The 19,668-nt window shown below is 40.4% G+C and overlaps 2 protein-coding genes across 3 annotated transcripts in view; both read left to right on the top strand.

Moving 5' to 3' along the window:
- MGST3 (microsomal glutathione S-transferase 3) overlaps window positions 1-19,668 on the top strand; it is a 1,219,025-nt gene that overhangs the window by 33,581 nt on the left and 1,165,776 nt on the right. The window lies entirely within an intron of this gene.
- On the top strand, window positions 5,154-5,637 carry LOC126941981 (histone H3.3C-like). The gene has a single exon (XM_050768936.1). It carries the CDS (start codon window positions 5,187-5,189, stop codon window positions 5,595-5,597), a length of 411 nt encoding a protein of 136 aa, XP_050624893.1. The 5' UTR covers window positions 5,154-5,186; the 3' UTR covers window positions 5,598-5,637.

Here is a 19,668-nt window from a genome sequence, read left to right as displayed (position 1 = left end):
ACTTTGGAGAGAAAAAATAATATCTAGAGAGGTTTTCTGGGATACTTCCTGTTTGGTACATTTTTTTCTGGGATACTTCCTGTTTGGTACATTGAATAAAATCTTGGGTTAACCACTTTCAAGAAAATGATTAGTAAAAATCGATGTTATTCTTCAAAGCTCCTGGAGTTGGAGTTGTGCCCTCATGTCATGTGGCACAACTGTGCAAAGGCTGGGCCATACTGGCCCCGGTTCACAATGAGATCATATAAAGATTGATTCATGCACCTACTTTTTACAAGATACAAAATATCTTTTACTTGAATAAGTGAAACCTCTTCCAAGAGTGCTTTATTTCTGGACACTGGCAATTTTACAGGTTTCATTTTATGAAACTTGACAAGAATTGCAGCTAATTATTAAGCAAAAGTGAATGTGATATTTTCAGAATCTCAGTATGCATGAAGCAGCATTGTAAGTTCCACAAAGTTGAAGACACTTTAACTACATTTCTTTTTCGTATTTGCATAGTAGTTTAAGCTTTCAATGAATTTTTACCTACTTTGTCATTTGGGGGTTGCAATAACCAGGGATGTAAACAAGGTCAATATTACAAGATAAGAAAACTAAAACTTATGGAGGTTATATAGCTTGCCAATATTCACCATGGCAAAAAAGTAGGGAACTGGGCTAGAACCCATTATTCTTGACTTCATATATAGTGACCTTCCCATATAGGGGGCGGGGAAGAAAAAACCACTCAGACTAAGACAAATAGAACCCAGAACTTCAAGGAAATGGACAGCTTTGTAGATAAGTGGAATTAGTTCAGATGTAGGCTACCATTCTTTCTATTACTTTCTATCACATGTGAACAATGGAAAGGTCCTAAACCTGTGTTGGCCGCCCCCAAAATCAACTCCTTTTCATTACAATGACCGTGAGAAAATAATTCTACTCAGTGTCACTTATCTGTGAATAGTCATAATCTGTTGTTAATCTTAGATCCTTTGGACCATTTTGCCACATTTGACCTTAGTCTTTTCCCAGGACCTCTGTGTGAATTAAAAATGCTCTTTAAAATGAGTGAACTAATAAAGTAAAATGTCTACTGATTTAGCCAGAAGCAATGATTGAGACTTTAATGGGCAACTAAAGTCACAGTAATCATAAATAAACCTCTTAGGCATATGTTTTATTTATCCTTGGATATGTCTGTGGCCTTCTAGAACTCAGCTGAAAACAATCTTTTGCTCAGTTAATAAACAGACTTACCAGAAATCCAGGCTTTACTCAGATAAATCACTCAAAAACTCTTGTGAGTCTTAGGCTCCGCATATATAAATAAGGTAAATGGCACCAAACTTGAAAATTTGCTGATAGTTAACTGAGCTCATGTATATAAAAATTGCCTAGCATAGCAAGAAGAAAATAGTTGATACTAAATATAATGTTGCATAGCTAATATTAAGCCTCTTTTTCTGGGAAAATTGAAGGTTGATTTCAAAATTCTAGCCAATTTCCTCTGCCTATCACTCTATTCTAGTTCCATTATAATTGGATTCAATACTTCCTGCCCCTAATCTGTTTTGCCTTATCAGTGAACCCTTTTAAATAGCTCCTGCAACCCTCCCTTGAGATGGTCTGAGTACAGTCATGTGCCACATAATGATGTTTCAGTCAACAATGCATTTATGATGGTGGTCCCATAAGATTATAATTGAACAGAAAAAAATGCTATCACCTAGTGAAATCATAGTGGTCCTAACATTGTAGTGCAATGCATTACTCAGGAGTTTGTGGCAATGCTCGTGTAAACAAAACTACTGTGCTGCCAGTGCTATAAATGTATAAATGTATAAATTGTACATAAAATTGTGCAGAGTTCATAATACCTGATAACAATAATAAATAGGTTACTGGTTTTTGTATTTACTATACTATACTTTTGTTATTTTAGAGTGTGCTCCTTATACTTATAAAATTAAGTTAACTAATTGTAAAACAGCCTCAGGCAGGTCCTTCAGGAGGTATTCCAGAAGAAGGCGTTGATATCATAGGAGAGGACAGCTCTGTGTATGTTATTGCCCCTGAACGTCTTCCAGTAGAACAAGTTGTAGAGGTGGAAGACACTGATAATGATGATTCTGACCCTGTCAGAACACACACAGGCTAACATGTGTATTTGTGTCTTCGTTTTGAACAAAAAACTTTATAAAGTAAAAAATAATAATAAAAAAATTTTAAAAGAAAAAGCTTATAGAATAAGGATATAAAGAATTTTTATAGAAAAACTTCTGTACATTGTATTTATGTTTTAAGCTAAGTGATATTACAAAAACCAAAAGTTTTTAAAATTAAAAAAAACACAAAGTAAAAATGTTACAGTAAACTGAGCTTAATTTATTAGTGAAGAAAGAAAAACTTTTATGTAAATGTATGTAGTACGTATGTAAAGTCTACAGTAGTGTGCAGTAATATCCTAGGCCTTCACACTCACTCACCACTCACTCACCAAAAGCAACTTCCAGTCCCGCAGGTTCTGTTTATGGTAAGTGCCCTCTGCAGGTGTACCATTTTTATCTTTTATACCATATTTTTACTGTACCTTTCCTGTGTTTAGATATGTTTAGACACACAAATACTTATCACTGTGCTACAATTGCCTACAGTACTCAGTACAGTTACATGATGTACGGGTTTATAGCCTAGGAGTAACAGGCTACATCATATAGCTTAGGTATGGTCGGCTATACCATCTAGGTTAGTGTAAGTACATTTTATGATGTTGGCACAATGACGCCACCACCTGAAGAGACCTGTCTCAGAACATATCCTCATCATTAAGCAATGCATGACTGTATTCGTAGATACTGTCCTTTCATTTTCCAAAGTCCATGAGAGATTCTATTTCTGTCACGAACTTTGTGTAAATGAATGCTTTTCTCAGCATGTGTGCCACGGCAGGTTAGATGCATTAACCTTGCAGATCTGATGATCTACCCAATGAAAGCATGCTACATGTTCCAATGGGTCAGACTCAGTAGACGTCAAACTGATTGAGGTAACTACGAAGGGGAAAATGAGGTCATTGATTTTTTTTAACTATGTTCAAGATTTTAGCCTCAAGATAAATTCTGAGAACCATGAAAATTAAGAAATCTTAAAAATCTATTTAATTTACTTCTCCCAACCAGTCCCCCTGGCCCTTACATACCCACCCTGAATCCACCCAGGGAGAGATGGCAACTAGGCCATTTCAATGTAAAATGCATTCCTGAAATCTTAAATCCAAGTCTTATAAGGGTAATGGGCCTTTGGAGATTGACTTCAATTTTACACCTAACACAGGAACTTTCCAGAACATGCAACATCTTTAAATCATCTCACCCCATCATGTCCCTCTATTTTTTTTTTTTTTCTTTTTTGACACAAGGTCTCACTCTGTCACCCAGGCTGGAGTGCAGTGGTGTAATCACCGCTCACAGCAACCTTGAACTCCTGGGCTCAAGCAATCTTCCCACCTGAGCCTCCAGAATAACTAGGACTACAGGCGTACATCACTATGCTCAGATAATTTTTGTCTTTTTTATAGAGATGGAGTTTTGCCATGTTGCCCAGGCTGGTCTTGAATTCCTGGTCTCAAGCCATCTTTCCACCTCAGCCTCCCAAAGAGCTGGGATTACAGGCATGAGCCACCATACCCAGACCCTCAATCATTTGTTTGACATGCTATGTCCACATACCAAAGGTGAGAGACAGAAGAATAGGATTAAAAATGGAGAGCCAGGGGAGGTCATAAGCATCTCATAGGGCTGCAAAATCCTAAGATATTATGTCCTTTTATGTAAGTGAAACTTCGAAATAGAGTACTTCTGAGGTGATTTTTATGCACTCTTCATTGATGTCGCCCTGAAATTTTCAACCCAGGGTTTGAGGGAAAAAAGAAAATGGGTAAGATACTGTGGTGAATACTGTGATGTGCCTCTCAGATCCTCCTCAAGAAGAGGGCTGACTGCCCCAGGCTCAAGGAGAGATGCCTGCTTATGACGCACAGCTGAGCCCCTCTTTGGGAGTTATCCTTGGCCAAAATTATGCCTCTCCAGATCACCTGAGGTCAGGAGTTCGAGACCAACCTGGCCAAACAACATGGTGAAACCCCACCCCTAGCAAAATACAATTAGCCAGGCATGGTAGTGCATGCCTATAATCTCAACTACTCAGGAGGCTGAGGCGGGAGAATCACTTGAACCCAGGGGACAGAGGCTGCAGTGAGCCAAGATCAAGCCATTGCACTTCAACCTGGGCGACAGAGCAAAACTGGTCTCAAAAAAAAAAAAGTTATGCCCCTCCTTGGAAACAGCACATATCTAATGTCTGTTTAGTGTGGTCATACATAGGCCCAGCCTTCTTGCCTTGATCTAGGACTACTCTGAAAAGTCATTCCAGTGCATATTCCCTCTGAGATAGGCTGGGGTCTCACAGTAGTTCAGCTTCTCCATTTGCCTTCTTTCTTCTTCACTCCCTTACAGATATTGAACTCGACAGTACTTCCCAATAAGTCTGCTGCCTGCAAATCTCCATCTCAGAGTCTGCTTCCCAAGAAACCTGACCTAAGACAAGAGACAGAGACTCATTTCCCTCAACTTGAATACTCTCCGGATGAATCCTACACCATTTTGTACTTAGGGAAAGAGTGGCAGACATGGATAAGAAGTGCTTCAATAATGAGTATTCCCTGTGGCCCTGCAGATTTGCAGAAAACAGATTGGGTTCCATTATGCTTATTCTATCAGGACTATCACCTTGTTGAATAAGTCGAGAATTTCACTAACTAATTAGATTATGTTTTCCTTTCCACCAAAATTCAAAACATCAAGTTTTCTTAGTTGTAAGAGTTTATCAAGTTGGAATAATTCCTAAAGATATGTAGGCTACCCTATGCAATTTGCCTCTATTGTTGGATTAATTACCAACCTTCCTCATATTTTATACTTACATTCTTCTCATTAGGTCATGCCTGCTTAGTAAATAGGGATTTATTATACAGCAGCAATATTGCATACTGGTTAAAAATTTGACTTCTGGCTTTCAATTGTGTTCGCAGCCGCCGCCGCGCCACCGTCGCTCCCCAAAACCAGCGCCGCCTCTCCCTCGTCGAGCTCCAGCCGAAGGAGAAGAGAGGTAAGTAAGGAGGTCTCTGTACCATGGCTGGTACAAAGCAGACTGCCCGCAAATCGACCAGTGGTAAGGCACCCAGGAAGCAACTGTCTACAAAAGCCACTTGCAAGAGTGAGCCTTCTACTGGAGGGGTGAAGAAACCTCATCGTTACAGGCCCGGTACTGTGGCGCTCGGTGAAATTAGCCGTTATCAGAAGTCCACTGAATTTCTGATTCCCAAAATTCCCCTCCAGCGTCTGGTGCGAGAAATTGCTCAGGACTTTAAAACAGATCTGCGCTTTCAGAGCGCAGCTATGGGTGCTTTGCAGGAGGCGAGTGAGGCCTATCTGGTTGGCCTTTTTGAAGACACCAACCTGTGTGCTATCTATGCCAAACGTGTAACAATTATGCCAAAAGACATCCAGCTAGCACGCCGCATATGTGGAGAACGTGCTTAAGAATCCACTACGATGGGAAACATTTCATTTTCAAAAAAAAAAAAAATTCTCTTCTTCTTGTTATTGGTAGTTCTGAACGTTAGATTTTTTTTTTCCAAGGGGTCAAAAGGTACCTAAGTATATGATTGCGAGTGGAACAATAGGGGACAGAAATCAGGTATTGGCAGTTTTTCCATTTTCATTTGTGTGTGAATTTTTAATATAAATGAAGAGGCGTAAAGCATTAATGCAAGTTAAAATGTTTCAGTGAACAAGTTTCAGCGGTTCAACTTTATAGTAATTATAAATAAACATGTTAAATTTTTCTGGACAATGCCAGCTTTTGGATTTTTTTAAAACAAGTAAAGTTCTTATTGACAGCAACTAAAAGGTGTTTGTAGCATCTTTATCATACAGTAGATTTCATCCATTCACTATACTTTTCTGAGTTGTCCTACATGCAAGCACATGTTTTTAATGTTGTCTGTCTTCTGTGCTGTTCCTGTAAGTTTGCTATTAAAATACATTAAACTTAAAAAAAAAACAAATTGACTTCTGGAATTATCCTGGCCAAGTTCAAGTCTTGGACCTACAACCTAGTTGCTGTGTGACCTTGGGCACTTTCTTTATCCCAGCCTTAGTATCTTCCTGTCTAAAATATGCCTTGTAATCAATCACATTTTTGTTAGCATTAGCTGAAATAAAACATGTGAAGCACTCAAAATATCACCACCTACAAGTAAGGTATCAACAAATGTTAACCAATTATTATAATTGATAGCTTCTGCTTACCTATAGAACTATCTTGCTTAACAGTGCTGCCCCAGGGTAAGCTGGCTAACTTTCTTTAATAACTAGTCCATATTTTCTCTGTTATACACAATTAGTCCTTCTGATACTCATTTATATGGTTACTTTTTTTTCTCCTAGATTTAATACTCTACCCCTGTCTCTGCTGAATTTTATTCATTTGCTGGGGATATTCTTCCAATCCACCAACTATTTTTATTGGAACAATAAGTCAGCAAGCCATCTCACACAAACTGGACTGCATTGTAAACTTCTTCATCAAGCAATATTCCAAGGGTTGGACAACGTTTTCTGGAAAGGGCCTGATAGTAAATATTTTAGGCTCTACAGGACTTACAGTCTCTGTCAAAATTATTCAACTTGACCATTATAGTGCAGAAGTAGCCATAGACAATATGTAAACAAATGTCCATGGCAGTGTTCCAATAAAACTTTATCTACAAAAATAAGTGAGGGATGAATTTGGCCATCGGGCAGTATAGTTTGCTATACAGGGAGTATAGTCTGCTGATCCCTCCTCTTTTATTTTTCTGAGAAATTAATGCTTATTAAATTTATTCTGATAGACAATGATCAACTTAATCTTAAAGTTTACTCTTTGCCCACCTCATAATTGTTTGGCCTAAATTTTGTTTTCCAATTTATTGATGAGGAGTCTCTGAAGGATGAGTTAAAAAGCCTTGCAGAGTTACGTGCAATGAACGTAACAAGCAAAGAAGTTACAAGCAAAGTTACAAGCAAAGAAGCTTGTGTTCTAACTCTCCTTGGAGCTCCTTTTTAAATATGCTTTTCCAATAATGTCTCCTGTACAAAACTTTCATAAGCTTCTGAAATGCTGAGCCATTATCTTGTTCATCTCTCTCTCCCCCAGTTCCTTGTACACTTTATGGGGTTTATTAAATATTTGGTGACAAAAATGAATGAATGAACATTGTTCCATAGACAATAAGGTTCACACAAATTATTACTTAGTACATTGTCCTCTTCCAATGACGTTGTAAGTTCTTTTTTTTTTTTTCTTTCTTTCTTTTTTTTTTTTTTTTTTGAGATGGAGTCTCACTCTGTTGCCCAGGCTGGAGTGCAGTGCACAGTCCTAGCTCACGGCAACCTCCACTTCCTGGGTTTAAGCAATTCTCCTGCCTCAGCCTCCCACATAGCTGGGATTACAGGTGCCTATTACCACACCCCGCTAATTTTTATATTTTTAGTAGAGACAGGGTTTCACCATGTTTGCCAGGCTGGTCTTGCACTCTTGACCTCAAGCGATCCAGCTGCCTCGGCATCCCAAAGTGCTGGGATTACAGGTATGAGCCACTGCGCCTGGCCAGTTCTTTTTCTTTAATCAAGAATGTTTCATTGTACTGAATCTACCAAAACAGTCCTATAATGTCCATATAAACTGTTCCATTAAAACAATGATCTTCTTCCAGAAAAATACATTAATATTCAGGATAAACACTGGCTGGGGTCTTAGGAAATCTAGCTTAGTCTTGGATATGTAATTTGGCTACATGATGTTGGTTAAGCTTTTCCATGCTCTAGGATTGTTTCCTCACATTGTAAAATAAATTAATTATACTAAATATCCCCTAGAGTGCCTCCTGTATGTTTAGCAAAACTGCCTACAAAGACCAAGCATTCCACTCAGATTCAATGATCTCTGCCAGTCACCTGTCTTTACCTAGAATCCTGGAAGAACATCACACAGGAGCCTGAACTCTTCCTCCCTCTTGCAGACTTCTAGAACCCCTTTTCATCCTGGAATTTTCACTTTGGCAGGAAATCCTTTCAGGTCACCTCAATATAAACAGCACAGATACAGAAGTCAGGGGTTCAGAATTCTTGTGGAACTGCTCTATGATTGTAGGGACTTGCTCTAGGAAGGAAACATCTTCCAGACAAGGGTGCTGGGCAGTGAAGGCGCTCTTTACGTCCCTTTGGTGGCACTCCCTGAAACCACTGGGCCACACCTGCCGGGACCAAGTATGATTTCTACAGAGTTAAAGTAGGAAACTTGTCAACTCCTCCGGAGTCAGCCGCGGGACACACAAGAAACCAGTTGTAACAGAATAGCAGAGAAGCTAAAGGAAAAAAAAAAAAAAAAAAAACAAAGGGAAAAGGAAACACAGAAAGTACTAACTGGGGAATACAAAAGACTTAATGGAGCAATGATTTAAAACTGTGTGCCTTTTTAAGGAAGGCAGATTGAAATTCCGCAGAGCTTCAATTTTCCTCTAAATGCTTGTGATTTCAGAGCCTCCCTGGGGTACATGCTCCCTCTGGAGAACTCTCAGCAGGATGGAAGTTCTGCCCCACCTGCCACAAAAAAAAAAGATGATTTTTGCATTGGGACACACTGAAATTACCACAGTATCGTGAAGAGAAATGAAACTACTCTTTTAAAAGAGGTCCCTCAGCCAGAGAACCATGAACAATCTTGATGAGAGCATTCTAAGCTTTCTATGTTCCAGAAGTTTCTTCTATGGCAGTTGCCAAGGCAACAGAGTAAAGTAAGAACCAAAGGACAAACGGCATCAGCTTCAATGGGTGTCTCCACCTTTACCTGCCAACTGTAGGTACAAACAGTGCCTTCTCTTGTCTGGCAACACCATCCCAGAGCTGCTCCCAGATGCACAGACAGCAGGATGCAGAGAGAAACACAGACATCCTACCGTTTTCTACACATGGAGCTGCTTCCCAGACATATAAAGAATTTGGAACCCCCTAAGAGTTTCTCAAGTATAGCAACCTTTAAATATATCTGCTATTTTTAACCATTCTGGCAATTTGGGATTAGGCATAATGTGAAGCCCTATGTTTTGAAAAACAACCAGCTAAGGAAGCTCAGAAAATACAGACAGTTTTAGAAAATATAGACAAACAAAAGTTTGTTTGTTTCCAAAACAGACTTAGGCTCTAAATGTATTTCTTATTCATAATTTTGGAGGTTGAGGTGAACATTCAGATTAAAATGACCCAAGAGCTCCATCATATAAAGCAAGCAGACAGCCTCATGGATATTAGACTGTAGACAAGGAAAAAATCCCAATGCAGCTACCCTTGAGTGGAGAGATAGGCTCTTCCTAGCCAGAGTAAAGTGGAATTGAATGTTTTTCCTGGATATGTTTGATCAGAGCCACAAGATGCACCTCTTTGTAATCTTTCTACGTGGAAAAAAGACTAGGAAAACTCACAACAAATTCTATGTTAAAAGCAGCTGATCTGCTTTTTATTCATCTATCTGTTCTAGATACACAAACTGGAAATGCCATTAAAATGTAAATTAAGTATTTACACCAGTTTCCACGATAAAGGCCTCTTGGAAGCATTCATAGACATGCCAACAGATTGGCTTCCTCCATCGGCTGACCCACCATCCTCACACCTTGTGTATCACTGTTTAAAAACACTGTACAGGTTGAGCAACTCTCATCTGAAACCCCAAAATGCTCCAAAATCTGAAGCTTTGTGAGTGCCAACATGACGCCACAAGTGGAAAATTCCAACCTGACCTCATGATGGGCTGTAGTCAAAACAGAGTCAAAACTTGGTCACAGGCACAAAATAGTTAAAATAAGATGTTTATGAAGCATAAACTAATTTTGTGATTGGACTTAAGGGTCTCATCCTCAAGATATCTCATTATGTATAGGCAAATATTTCAAAGTCCAAAAAAATTCAAACTTCAAAACACTTCTGGTCCGGAGCATCTCAGATAAGGTATACAACCTGTATTAGTCAGCGTTCTCCAGAGAGATGAAACCAATAAGACCCATAAGATAGATAGATAGATAGATACATAGATAGATAGATAGATAGATAGATAGATAGATAGATAGATAGACAGACAGACAGACAGACAGATACACAGACATAACATAGATAGACAGATAAATAGATAGATAGATTTTATTTTATTTTTTGAGACAAAGTTTCTCTCTGTCACCCAGGCTGGAGTATACTGGCATGATCTCAGCTCACTGCAGCCTCCATCTCCCAGGTTCAAGTGATTCTCCTGCCTCAGTCTCCCAAGTAGCTGGGACTACAGGTGTGCACCACCACACTCAGCTTATTTTTGTATTTTAGTAGAGATGGGGTTTCACCATGTTGGCCAGGTTGGTCTCAAACTCCTGACCTCAGATGATCCACCTGCCTCAGCCTCCCAAAGTGCTGGGATTACAAGTGTGAGCCATTGGGCCCTGCCAGATAGATAAATAGAGATAAAAGGAGATTTACTAGGAGAATTGGCTTTCATGATTATGCAGGCTGACAAGCTATGACAGCTAGAGACCCAGGGATGTTGGGAGTGTGTCTCAATCCAAGTCCAAAAGTTTCAGAGTCAGGGAAGCTGGTGATGTAATTCTTAGTGTGAGACCAAAGGACTGAGTACTTAGGGGAGCCAATGCAGGTCCCAGAGTCCAAAAGTCAGAGAACCTAGAGTCCTGGTATCCAAATACAGGAGAAGAAGGTTGTCCCAGCACCAAGAGAGAGAAAGAATTAATTCACTGTCCCTCTGTCCTTTTGTTCTATCTGATCCCCTAGTTGATTGAATGGTACCCACTCACATTGAGAGCAGATCTTTTCCATTTAATCCAACAACTCACATGCCAATTTACTCCAGAAACACTCTTACAGACACACCCAGAAATAATGTTTTACCAACTATATAGGTATCCCTTAATCTAGTCAAGTTGACATCCAAAATTCACCATCACAAACACTAATTACATTCTGCTCAGTATTGGGTGATTTCTTTACTTATCTCCTCACTAGACTGTAAGTTCTTAAAGGGCAGGGACAACATCTAAATCATTTTTGTGGCCATCCTTCACATGGTTTCTAGCAAGTTATTCATTTATTCATTCTACAAACATTTATTCAGTACATATGAGCCAGGTGTTGCACCAGATACTGAAGATGCAATGATAAATAAGATAAACAAAGTCTCTGCTTCAGGGCACTTAACTAACTAAATGAATAAACTAATAGCTTATGATAAACATTAGGATGGAAATAAACATAGTATTTTGTTAATAATAATAGTTAACATTTATTGAATGATCCATGAACCACCAAATGTTTTAAGAAGCTTGTATCATCTCATTTAATCCTCACCATATTAGTCAGGGTTCTCTAGGCAGACAGAAGTAATAAGATAGATATATATACAAAGGGGAGTTTATTAAGTAGTATTAACTCACACAATCACAAGGTCCCATAATAGGCTGTCTGCAAGCTGAGGAGCAAGAAAGCCAGTCCAAGTCCCAAAGCTGAAGAACTTGGAGTCCAATGTTTGAGCTCAGGAAGCATCCAGCACAGGAGAAAGATGTAGGCTGGGAGGCTAAGCCAGTCTAGCCTTTTCATGTTTTTCTGCCTACTTTGTATCCTGGTCATGCTGACAGCTGATTAGATGGTGCCCACCCAGATTGAGGGTGGGTCTGCCTTTCCCAGCCCACTGGCTCAAATGTTAATCTCCTTTGGCAACACCCACACAGACACACCCAGGATCGATACTTTGCATCTTTCAATGCAATCAAGTTGATACTTAGTGTTAACCATCACACTCCCAAATCTACAATCCTTTTTTTTCTTTTTTTTTCCCCAAGTGAGTTCACAGGAATACTCCTACAATTTTAAGAAATATGTACTACTGACTTCTCCATTTTACAGATGAGGAAATTATTGGACAGAAAAATTTAAGTAATTTACAAAGGTCTCAAAGCTAGCAATGTCAGGACTGGGCCCAAATGCAGGTCAGCCTGACTATAAACTGTTTTTTTAACCTCTGAGAAGGAAGACTCATTTATTTAAAAGGGGGTCAGAAAAGGCCTTTCTGCAAAAATGACATTTAAACTGAGAAGGAGAGAGCCACAAATATCTCCAGTGCCAATGATAAAATAAGTCATTGGAGAAAGGGATGGTAATCAGATAAAGCTGATGTTGACCTCCGTTTGTCCCATAAAGGAAGCTGAGGAATGAAAAGCTTTGGCAAAAGTAGTTTCATATATTGAATCAAGGGTTCTAAGTTTTATTCCAGGCTTTGCACATTTCTTCTCAGAGTCCCTGTTTTCCAACTTGAGAAGAGTAATTATTAGCATACATGTAAAACCTCTGGTTAACGAGTTCTATGATCAAGTCAGGTTTTCTCATCGAACCAAACACAACCATGGCCATCTCTTGTCAGGATGGTCTTGGGCACAACTAGAAAGTATGCTTCTTCCAGAACTGAGGTCGGCCGAGTTTGACTGTGTAACCTCTCTTTCACAAGCACATACTGGTGTGTGCCAGGCGCTATGCTAAGGATGGCAGAGTGGAGAGAGGCAGCGAGCCTCGGATGGTGGGAAAATTAAAAGCCTTGGAGTCAGAGATCTCTGGATTGAAACTCAGCTCCAACACTTATTAGCTCTCCCTCGTCAGAACATGGGAAGGCAACTTAACATTCCCATTACCTTGCAGGTAAGAAGTGGCTTCCTCACCTGCAAAACAAAGGTAAATATAACTTCTTTTACAGCACTGTTAAGATTAGGTAAGAAGGCCTGGCGCAGTGGTTCACGCCTGTAATCCCAGCACTTTGGGATGCCGAGGTGGGCGGATCACGAGGTCAGGAGATCAAGACCATCCTGGCTAACATGGTGAAACCCCATCTCTACTAAAAATAGAAAATAGCTGGGCATGGTGGTGGGCATCTGTAGTCCCAGCTACTCGGGAGGCTGAGGCAGGAGAATGGCGTGAACCCGGGAGGCGGAGCTTGCAGTGAGCCGAGATCGCGCCACTGCACTCCAGCCTGGGCGACAGAGTGAGACTCCGTCTCAAAAAAAAAAAAAAGGTAAGAAAATAGATGTGATGCAATGTGAATGGTGCTATACACGGAGAACATATTCACAGATTTCATTGTCCTCTCCGTCCCTCACCGTCTAACAAGGTTTGGTCAGCATGTACATGTAGCATAATGTGTTGTATTGCCCATGGGGTGTAACTAGGGCTGAGAAGAAGAATAAAGTGAAGACAATGTGCCTCTTTCCTACCTTCTGTGAAATGCATGAGCACCCAGGTCACTTACGCAACCCTTTCTGGATTCCCAAAACTTCCAGTGTGGTTTTGCAGTCTCTGCTTCTACCTTTCCCTGTTACATAAATTTAGGTAAAGTTTACAGGATACTCACCAGGTGTCATCAATTGTACATACATTATCCCATTTAACTCCCACAACAATCTTATAGGACAAGTATAATTATTCTTCTGTGGCATTCTTAATTTTCATCAATATCTGGTTGTCCTCTAGCTTCTGTACAGAAAGGCCTAAAATTTCTCATTCCCTTGCAGGTGGGCACAGCCATGTTACTAGTTATGGACAAAGAAAGGTGAGCAGAAGTGACACATCTCACTTTTGTGTTTAATTGTCAGTGCTCAAATCTACAGTTCCCCCTTCCTCTGCCATAATGATTTAGGGGACCACTTTTCCAAATGGTGTTGCTGCAAAATAATGTTACATAGAGGACAATTGCAAACTTTGTGTGAATTAAAAATAAACCTTTGTTGTGTTAAGCCAGAGAGATGATAGAGTTGCTTTTTGCTGTAGTATAGCATGACCTATTTTAGTTGACACATACCCATTTTTCAGGTGAGGAACCTGAGAATCACATTTGAAATCTTTTCTATCTGAATCCAAATCCATCCTTCTTCATCTCTAATATTCTACAAGAAGATGCCAGATAAAATACATGCATTAAGAAAAGTCTGGGCAGACACAGTGGCTCACACCTGTAATCCCAGCACTTTGGGAGGCCAAGGCGAGTGGATCACGGCATCAGGAGTTCGAGACCAGCCTGGCCAACATGGTGAAACCCTGTCTCTACTAAACAAAAAATTAGCCGGGCATGGTAGTGGGTGCCTGTAATCCCAGCTACTCAGGAGGCTGAGGCAGAGAATTTCTTGAACCTGGGTGGCAGAGGTTGCAGTGAGCCGAGATCATGCCACTGCATTCCATCCTGGATGACAGAGCAAGACTCTGCCTCAAAAAAAAAAAGAAAAGAAAAGTCCTTCTGAAAACAAATGTAGGATATGTAAATAACGAATCACCAATGTCAGGAACTCTAGATAATCAGGAATGCAAAAGAACTTTTGGAAAGTCATTAAATCTCTCCAGAAAGGGATCTGCCTCTATGGCAACTCTCACACTGATAGTGTGGTGGTGGGGCTGGAGTCAGGGATGGGGTAGGAACAGTGGCTGAAGCCAGGGCAATGATAGGTTATAAAGATCAGCATGTTAATGTGATCACCAATGTTAAAGAGAGTCACTTTGTAGAGTTTAAGGAGTATCCAGGGAATAACGTTCCTCTTTCCCTTCTGATTTTGGAACCAGTAAGAGATAGACCCAGGAATTAGACAGATGGGGATCAAACATCAACTCTATAAAAGACTGGATTGAAGGACATGAGTTGGAATTTTATCCTGAAATTAAACCCACCCATCAAATCACAGGTAGATGGATAACTTCAGGGCCCTCCTCATCTCCTGCACAGGCATAGCTCATCCCAGGAAGCCCACTTCATGATGACAGAGCCAACTAGAATACACCCACTCAGTAGGGACTAAACCAAGCATAGCTAGTTCCTTCTTCCAAATTCCAGTCAGGTGGGTCACTCCTTCTTAAAGGCCTGGATATGCTGGAGCAAATCATTTTCTCTTTCTTCCTTCAGTTGGGCAAAGAAGGGGATAAATTTAATAAACTATAAGGCTCTTTCTAATTCTGTAAATCTGTGTAATGCTTAATGTTAAAACTGAGGAAAATAGTTTACTTGCAAACAAAAGTGCAGCCCATCAAATAGCCACCAGGGTATTTATGAAGTATTGACAGAGGGCAAAATATGAAGGCTCTGCAACTCTGTTTATTCCAGTGATGTGTGCGCAGAGACAAAGATAGTTATAATAAGCTCTCCAGGCCCTGTGGAAGCAGAGGTTAAGAAAAGGATTTGAACTGCAGTGGGCAAGAGGGCCAGGTCATGCTCTAACCCTAAAAAGAAAAGTTCCAAGCCAGAATGCAGCCCATTGGAACAAACCGTAGAGAAAGGTATTTTGAAATCTCTTTGATTTATGACCTACTATAGGACATTAAGACATTATTTACGATCGATATATGTGCCTGTAGGTATCCCACTGGAGCCATTGATGCTGCCTCACACTGTGGAGGTTGGCCAGCCCAATCCGGCAGACATACTATCTGTGTCCTGTTGGTGCAGGCAATAAACCCAGATGTAGCCATCTATCTCCCTGAAAATGGTGCTGGTTACTCCAGCCCTTGGGAGACTGACCCAGAGATATGGATTTGCAGGGAGAAGACAGGTTGGTAGAAGAAGCCAGAGCGTAACAAGCTTCTCTCCATCATTCTCATTTGAAATTTCTTACAGCACCATCCTTCTATAATTCACCTTCTTTAAAAAAACCACACAGAATAGCCTTGAGTCATTAGGACATTCACTAAAAAGCTTCCTCAACATATTTTTCACATTTAACATGTAAAATGCAAAATAGGAACGTTTTTGTCCCCAAGAAGCTGCCTCCTGTTGGGGGTGGGGGAAGGCACTCATTCTCTAAAAATGTATGATCCAGTCATATTTCTCTTCTTCCATTCAATCCAATGAATATGCCATGTACCCTCTCACCTTCAGGTCTGTGAACATCCTTGAACATCCTTCCCAAGGACAATATCACTATCACTGAACATATATTCCCCACCTCCGCTCAAAAAAAAAAAAAATACACACACACACACACACACACACACACACACACACGTAACCGCTATTATATCAGGCAATCCCTTACCTTGCACTCCTACTCTTCTTGTAAACCTCAGCTTAAATATCAGTTTTTCCAAGAGGCCTTTCCTGAGGCCCTAGACTAGGTCAGATTTCCCTAAAATGTGTTATCATGCACCTTGTGCTTCCCCTAGAATAATACTCATTACACTGGACTAGAATTACTTCCAGCCTATTTTGTTAGGTAGACTGTTCTGCAAGAGAGGGGCCGCATCTGTCTTGGTCATACCAATCCAGTAGACTTGCTATCTGTATTCTCTGGCCCAGATTGTAAATCCAGACGTAGCCATCTATCTTCCTGAAAATGGTCTTGGTTCTTAATGCTCTTGGAAAGCTGACCCAGAGATCTGGTTTCGTGGAGAGAAGACATATTGCTAAGAAGAGAATTGCATGCATTTCAAGTGACTAGTAAAGTCCCAAGTAAGTAGAAAGTGTTCAATAAATATTTGTTAAAGACTAAATAAGTGAATTAATGAAATTATTACAGAACGATCAAGTGCTTATCAGAAAAATGACTATAAATGCAAGAGCGCTCAACTCATAAAAAGAGAAAATCCAATTGGCACTGCATTTGATTTGCTTGGTTGAGTTTGGAAACAGAGAAGCTGACTACTTTTTGTGCCTTGAATAACCTTGCTACAAAGAGCATTCATTCTTTTTGTTTATTTGTTTTCTGACCCTTCTATTTGCTTATAATGAGGACTAACCCATACCTGAGTCTACATCACCAGATGAAGTGTTATCTCAACCTCCCCGCTGGTTTTTTCTAGGATGTATAATGCAAGGCTAAAGGTAAAATTCAATTTAGTGATGTGTCTGCATTTGGTCAACAGCAAAACCTGCATAGGTTTCTCTCTAAGGAAAAGGCTAAAATTAAAAGAAGAGGGACAAAAAGACAAAGTGTGATCACAACTGTAAATGAGGAGAAGTTAGATGTTCTCTTAATGGTTTCAGTTGGCTGTGTGATAGCTCCAGAGCCCACACAACACCTTCCACAGGAGCTGCTGGCCAAAGACATGGCCGTAATTAGCAGATTTACTAATTTGATCCATGTGAATAACCTATTATGGTCAATTTATAAATTTTAGTCTTGATCATGTCTTTCACTCTATAACCAAATTTGGAAGGAGAAGAAGGAGCTGACTTCTCTCTCCAAGTATGGTTCTCTAAGGAATGCATGTAAACAGCAAGTGTTTCGGGCTGTTTTTATGAGGTGGAGAGAGTGCTCACAGCTCAGTGGATAAGTCTGCCTTGCAGTTGCTATTCGTTTGTGTCTGTGAAGCTGAGCACCCTTTTAGCTTCTCACCCTGCTGGCTTGGACTGACCCCTGCCGTTGATACGATAACTTTCTCCCACTTTCAACATAATATTCATTCCACAAATATTTATAGAGTTTCTACTATGTGCTGGATACTGGGGATTCAGTGGTGAACAAAACAAACATACCCGTTGTCTTCAAGAAGTTTATAATCTAGTGAATGGCACAGATTATAAAATAATATTGCAGATAATAAATGCAGAATTACAGATTGTGATGAATACCAGGAAAAAAAAAAAAAAGGTGAAATGTGTTATGGGAGAGTGTAACGAGGAAATGTTTTAATTTAAAAGATGATAGAAAGTTTCTCTAATGAATTATGGGCCCAGAGAATGAATGGATTTAGGCAGTAAAAGACAAGGGGTAGGCCGGGCACAGTGGCTCACGTCTGTAATCCCAGCACTTTGGGAGGCCGAGGCAGGTGGATCACCTGAGGTCAAGAGTTTGAGACCAGCCTGGCCAACATGGCAAAACCCGTCTCTACTAAAAATACAAAAATTAGCTGGGTGTAGTTGCACATGCCTGTAATCCCAGCTACTCAAAGGCAGGGGCAGGGGAATCACTTGAACCCAGGAGGTGGAAGTTGCAGTGAGCAGAGATCATGCCACTGCACTCCAGACTTGGTGACAGGGCAAGACTCTTGTCTAAAAAAAAAAAAAAAAAAAAAAAAAAAAAAAAAAAAAAAAGCCAGGCGCGGTGGCTCACTCCTATAATCCCAGCACTTTGGGAGGCCGAGGCGGGTGGATCACGAGGTCAGGAGTTCGAGACCAGCCTGACCAATATGGTAAAACCCTGTCTCTACTAAAAATACAAAAATTAGCAGGGTGTGGTGGTGCATGCCTGTAGTCCCAGCTACTTGGGAGACTGAGGTGGGAGAATCGCTTAAACCCAGGAGGTGGAGGTTGCAGTGAGCAGAGATTGTGCCACTGCATTCCAGCTTGGGTGACAGAGTGAGACTCCATCTCAAAAAAAAAAAAAAAAAAAAAAAAAGACATAGGTGTTCTCATAAAAAGTTTTAAGCAACAGATTGAAATGATCTTAAGACCTCTCTGGTTCTGGAGGAGAATAGATTGGGAAAAGGGTGAGAATAAATGCAAGGAGATCAGTCAGGATGCTGCTACTATAGATCAAGCGAGAAACCCACCAATGGCTGGACCTAGGGGCATGACCACAGAGGTAGAAACAAGTGGGTAAACTGAAGGTATATTTGGAGAAGGAATTGGCAGGACTTTTTGACCAAACGTCTTTCTGCATGAGCTCCCAAGATCCGTAGCGTCTGCTGAAGAAATATGTTCCTATGTTCAGACAGACTCTGCCGCTATGTGAATCAGCTGGTAAGACTGTCAACTAAGCAGCCCGGTTCTGTCTCTGGTGCAGTCTGGTTATTTCAGTCATACAGACATGGCCTTAGTGACAGTCTCATTCTATCTATAGACATAGTATCAAATCTGGTTTACATTGAACCAGATGTTTTTATCCTACTCAGCTCCATGGGAGAAGTTTCTCTTCCCAAGAGCAGCATAGAGAGAGAACCTGGCCATGTGTTTATAAAATTGGGGGTGGAAAGATCTGATACAAAATAGCAGGAGTTTCTAGAGCAAGGGTTTTATGGCTGGATTCCAATTAATTTGTGGATCTCTCTTCCTCAACAGAGGGAGTTGGCTGAGATGCTGAAGTTAGCAAATTGCCTGCTTCATGCAGGCACCATGTCCATTTCAGAATGTTTTCTATGGATTTTTCCCACGTCATCTATTAATTACCTAATTACATCGTCTAATTATGGGATTCTTCATGTATTTACACTGATTACGTAATTGGGTGCAATTACACTAATTAGGTTAATGATACAGGATAACAGACTACAAATTGCTTTAAAGGGACACTGGGAAAGCTAGTAGGCCAAAAACCCTTTGGAGGTAGGTCAGGATCTGTCTATTAGCAGCTCAGAGCTTCCCTCTCCTTCATCTTTATCCTGAACTTTCAGATCCATTGAAGAGAACAACATGGGAGAATTAGCAAAACTCTACTGCCCAAGACCAGGAGACCGAAGGCAAAGCTATGGGATAGGCAGTTTGTGGGTGACCCCCAAGTACTCCTCTTACGGTAGGCAGAACAATGCCTCCCCACAAAGTTGTCCATGCCCTAAC

This window comes from Macaca thibetana, chromosome 1, assembly GCF_024542745.1.
Source record: "Macaca thibetana thibetana isolate TM-01 chromosome 1, ASM2454274v1, whole genome shotgun sequence".
NCBI lineage: Eukaryota > Metazoa > Chordata > Mammalia > Primates > Cercopithecidae > Macaca > Macaca thibetana.
This window is presented reverse-complemented; position numbering and strand designations above follow the sequence as displayed.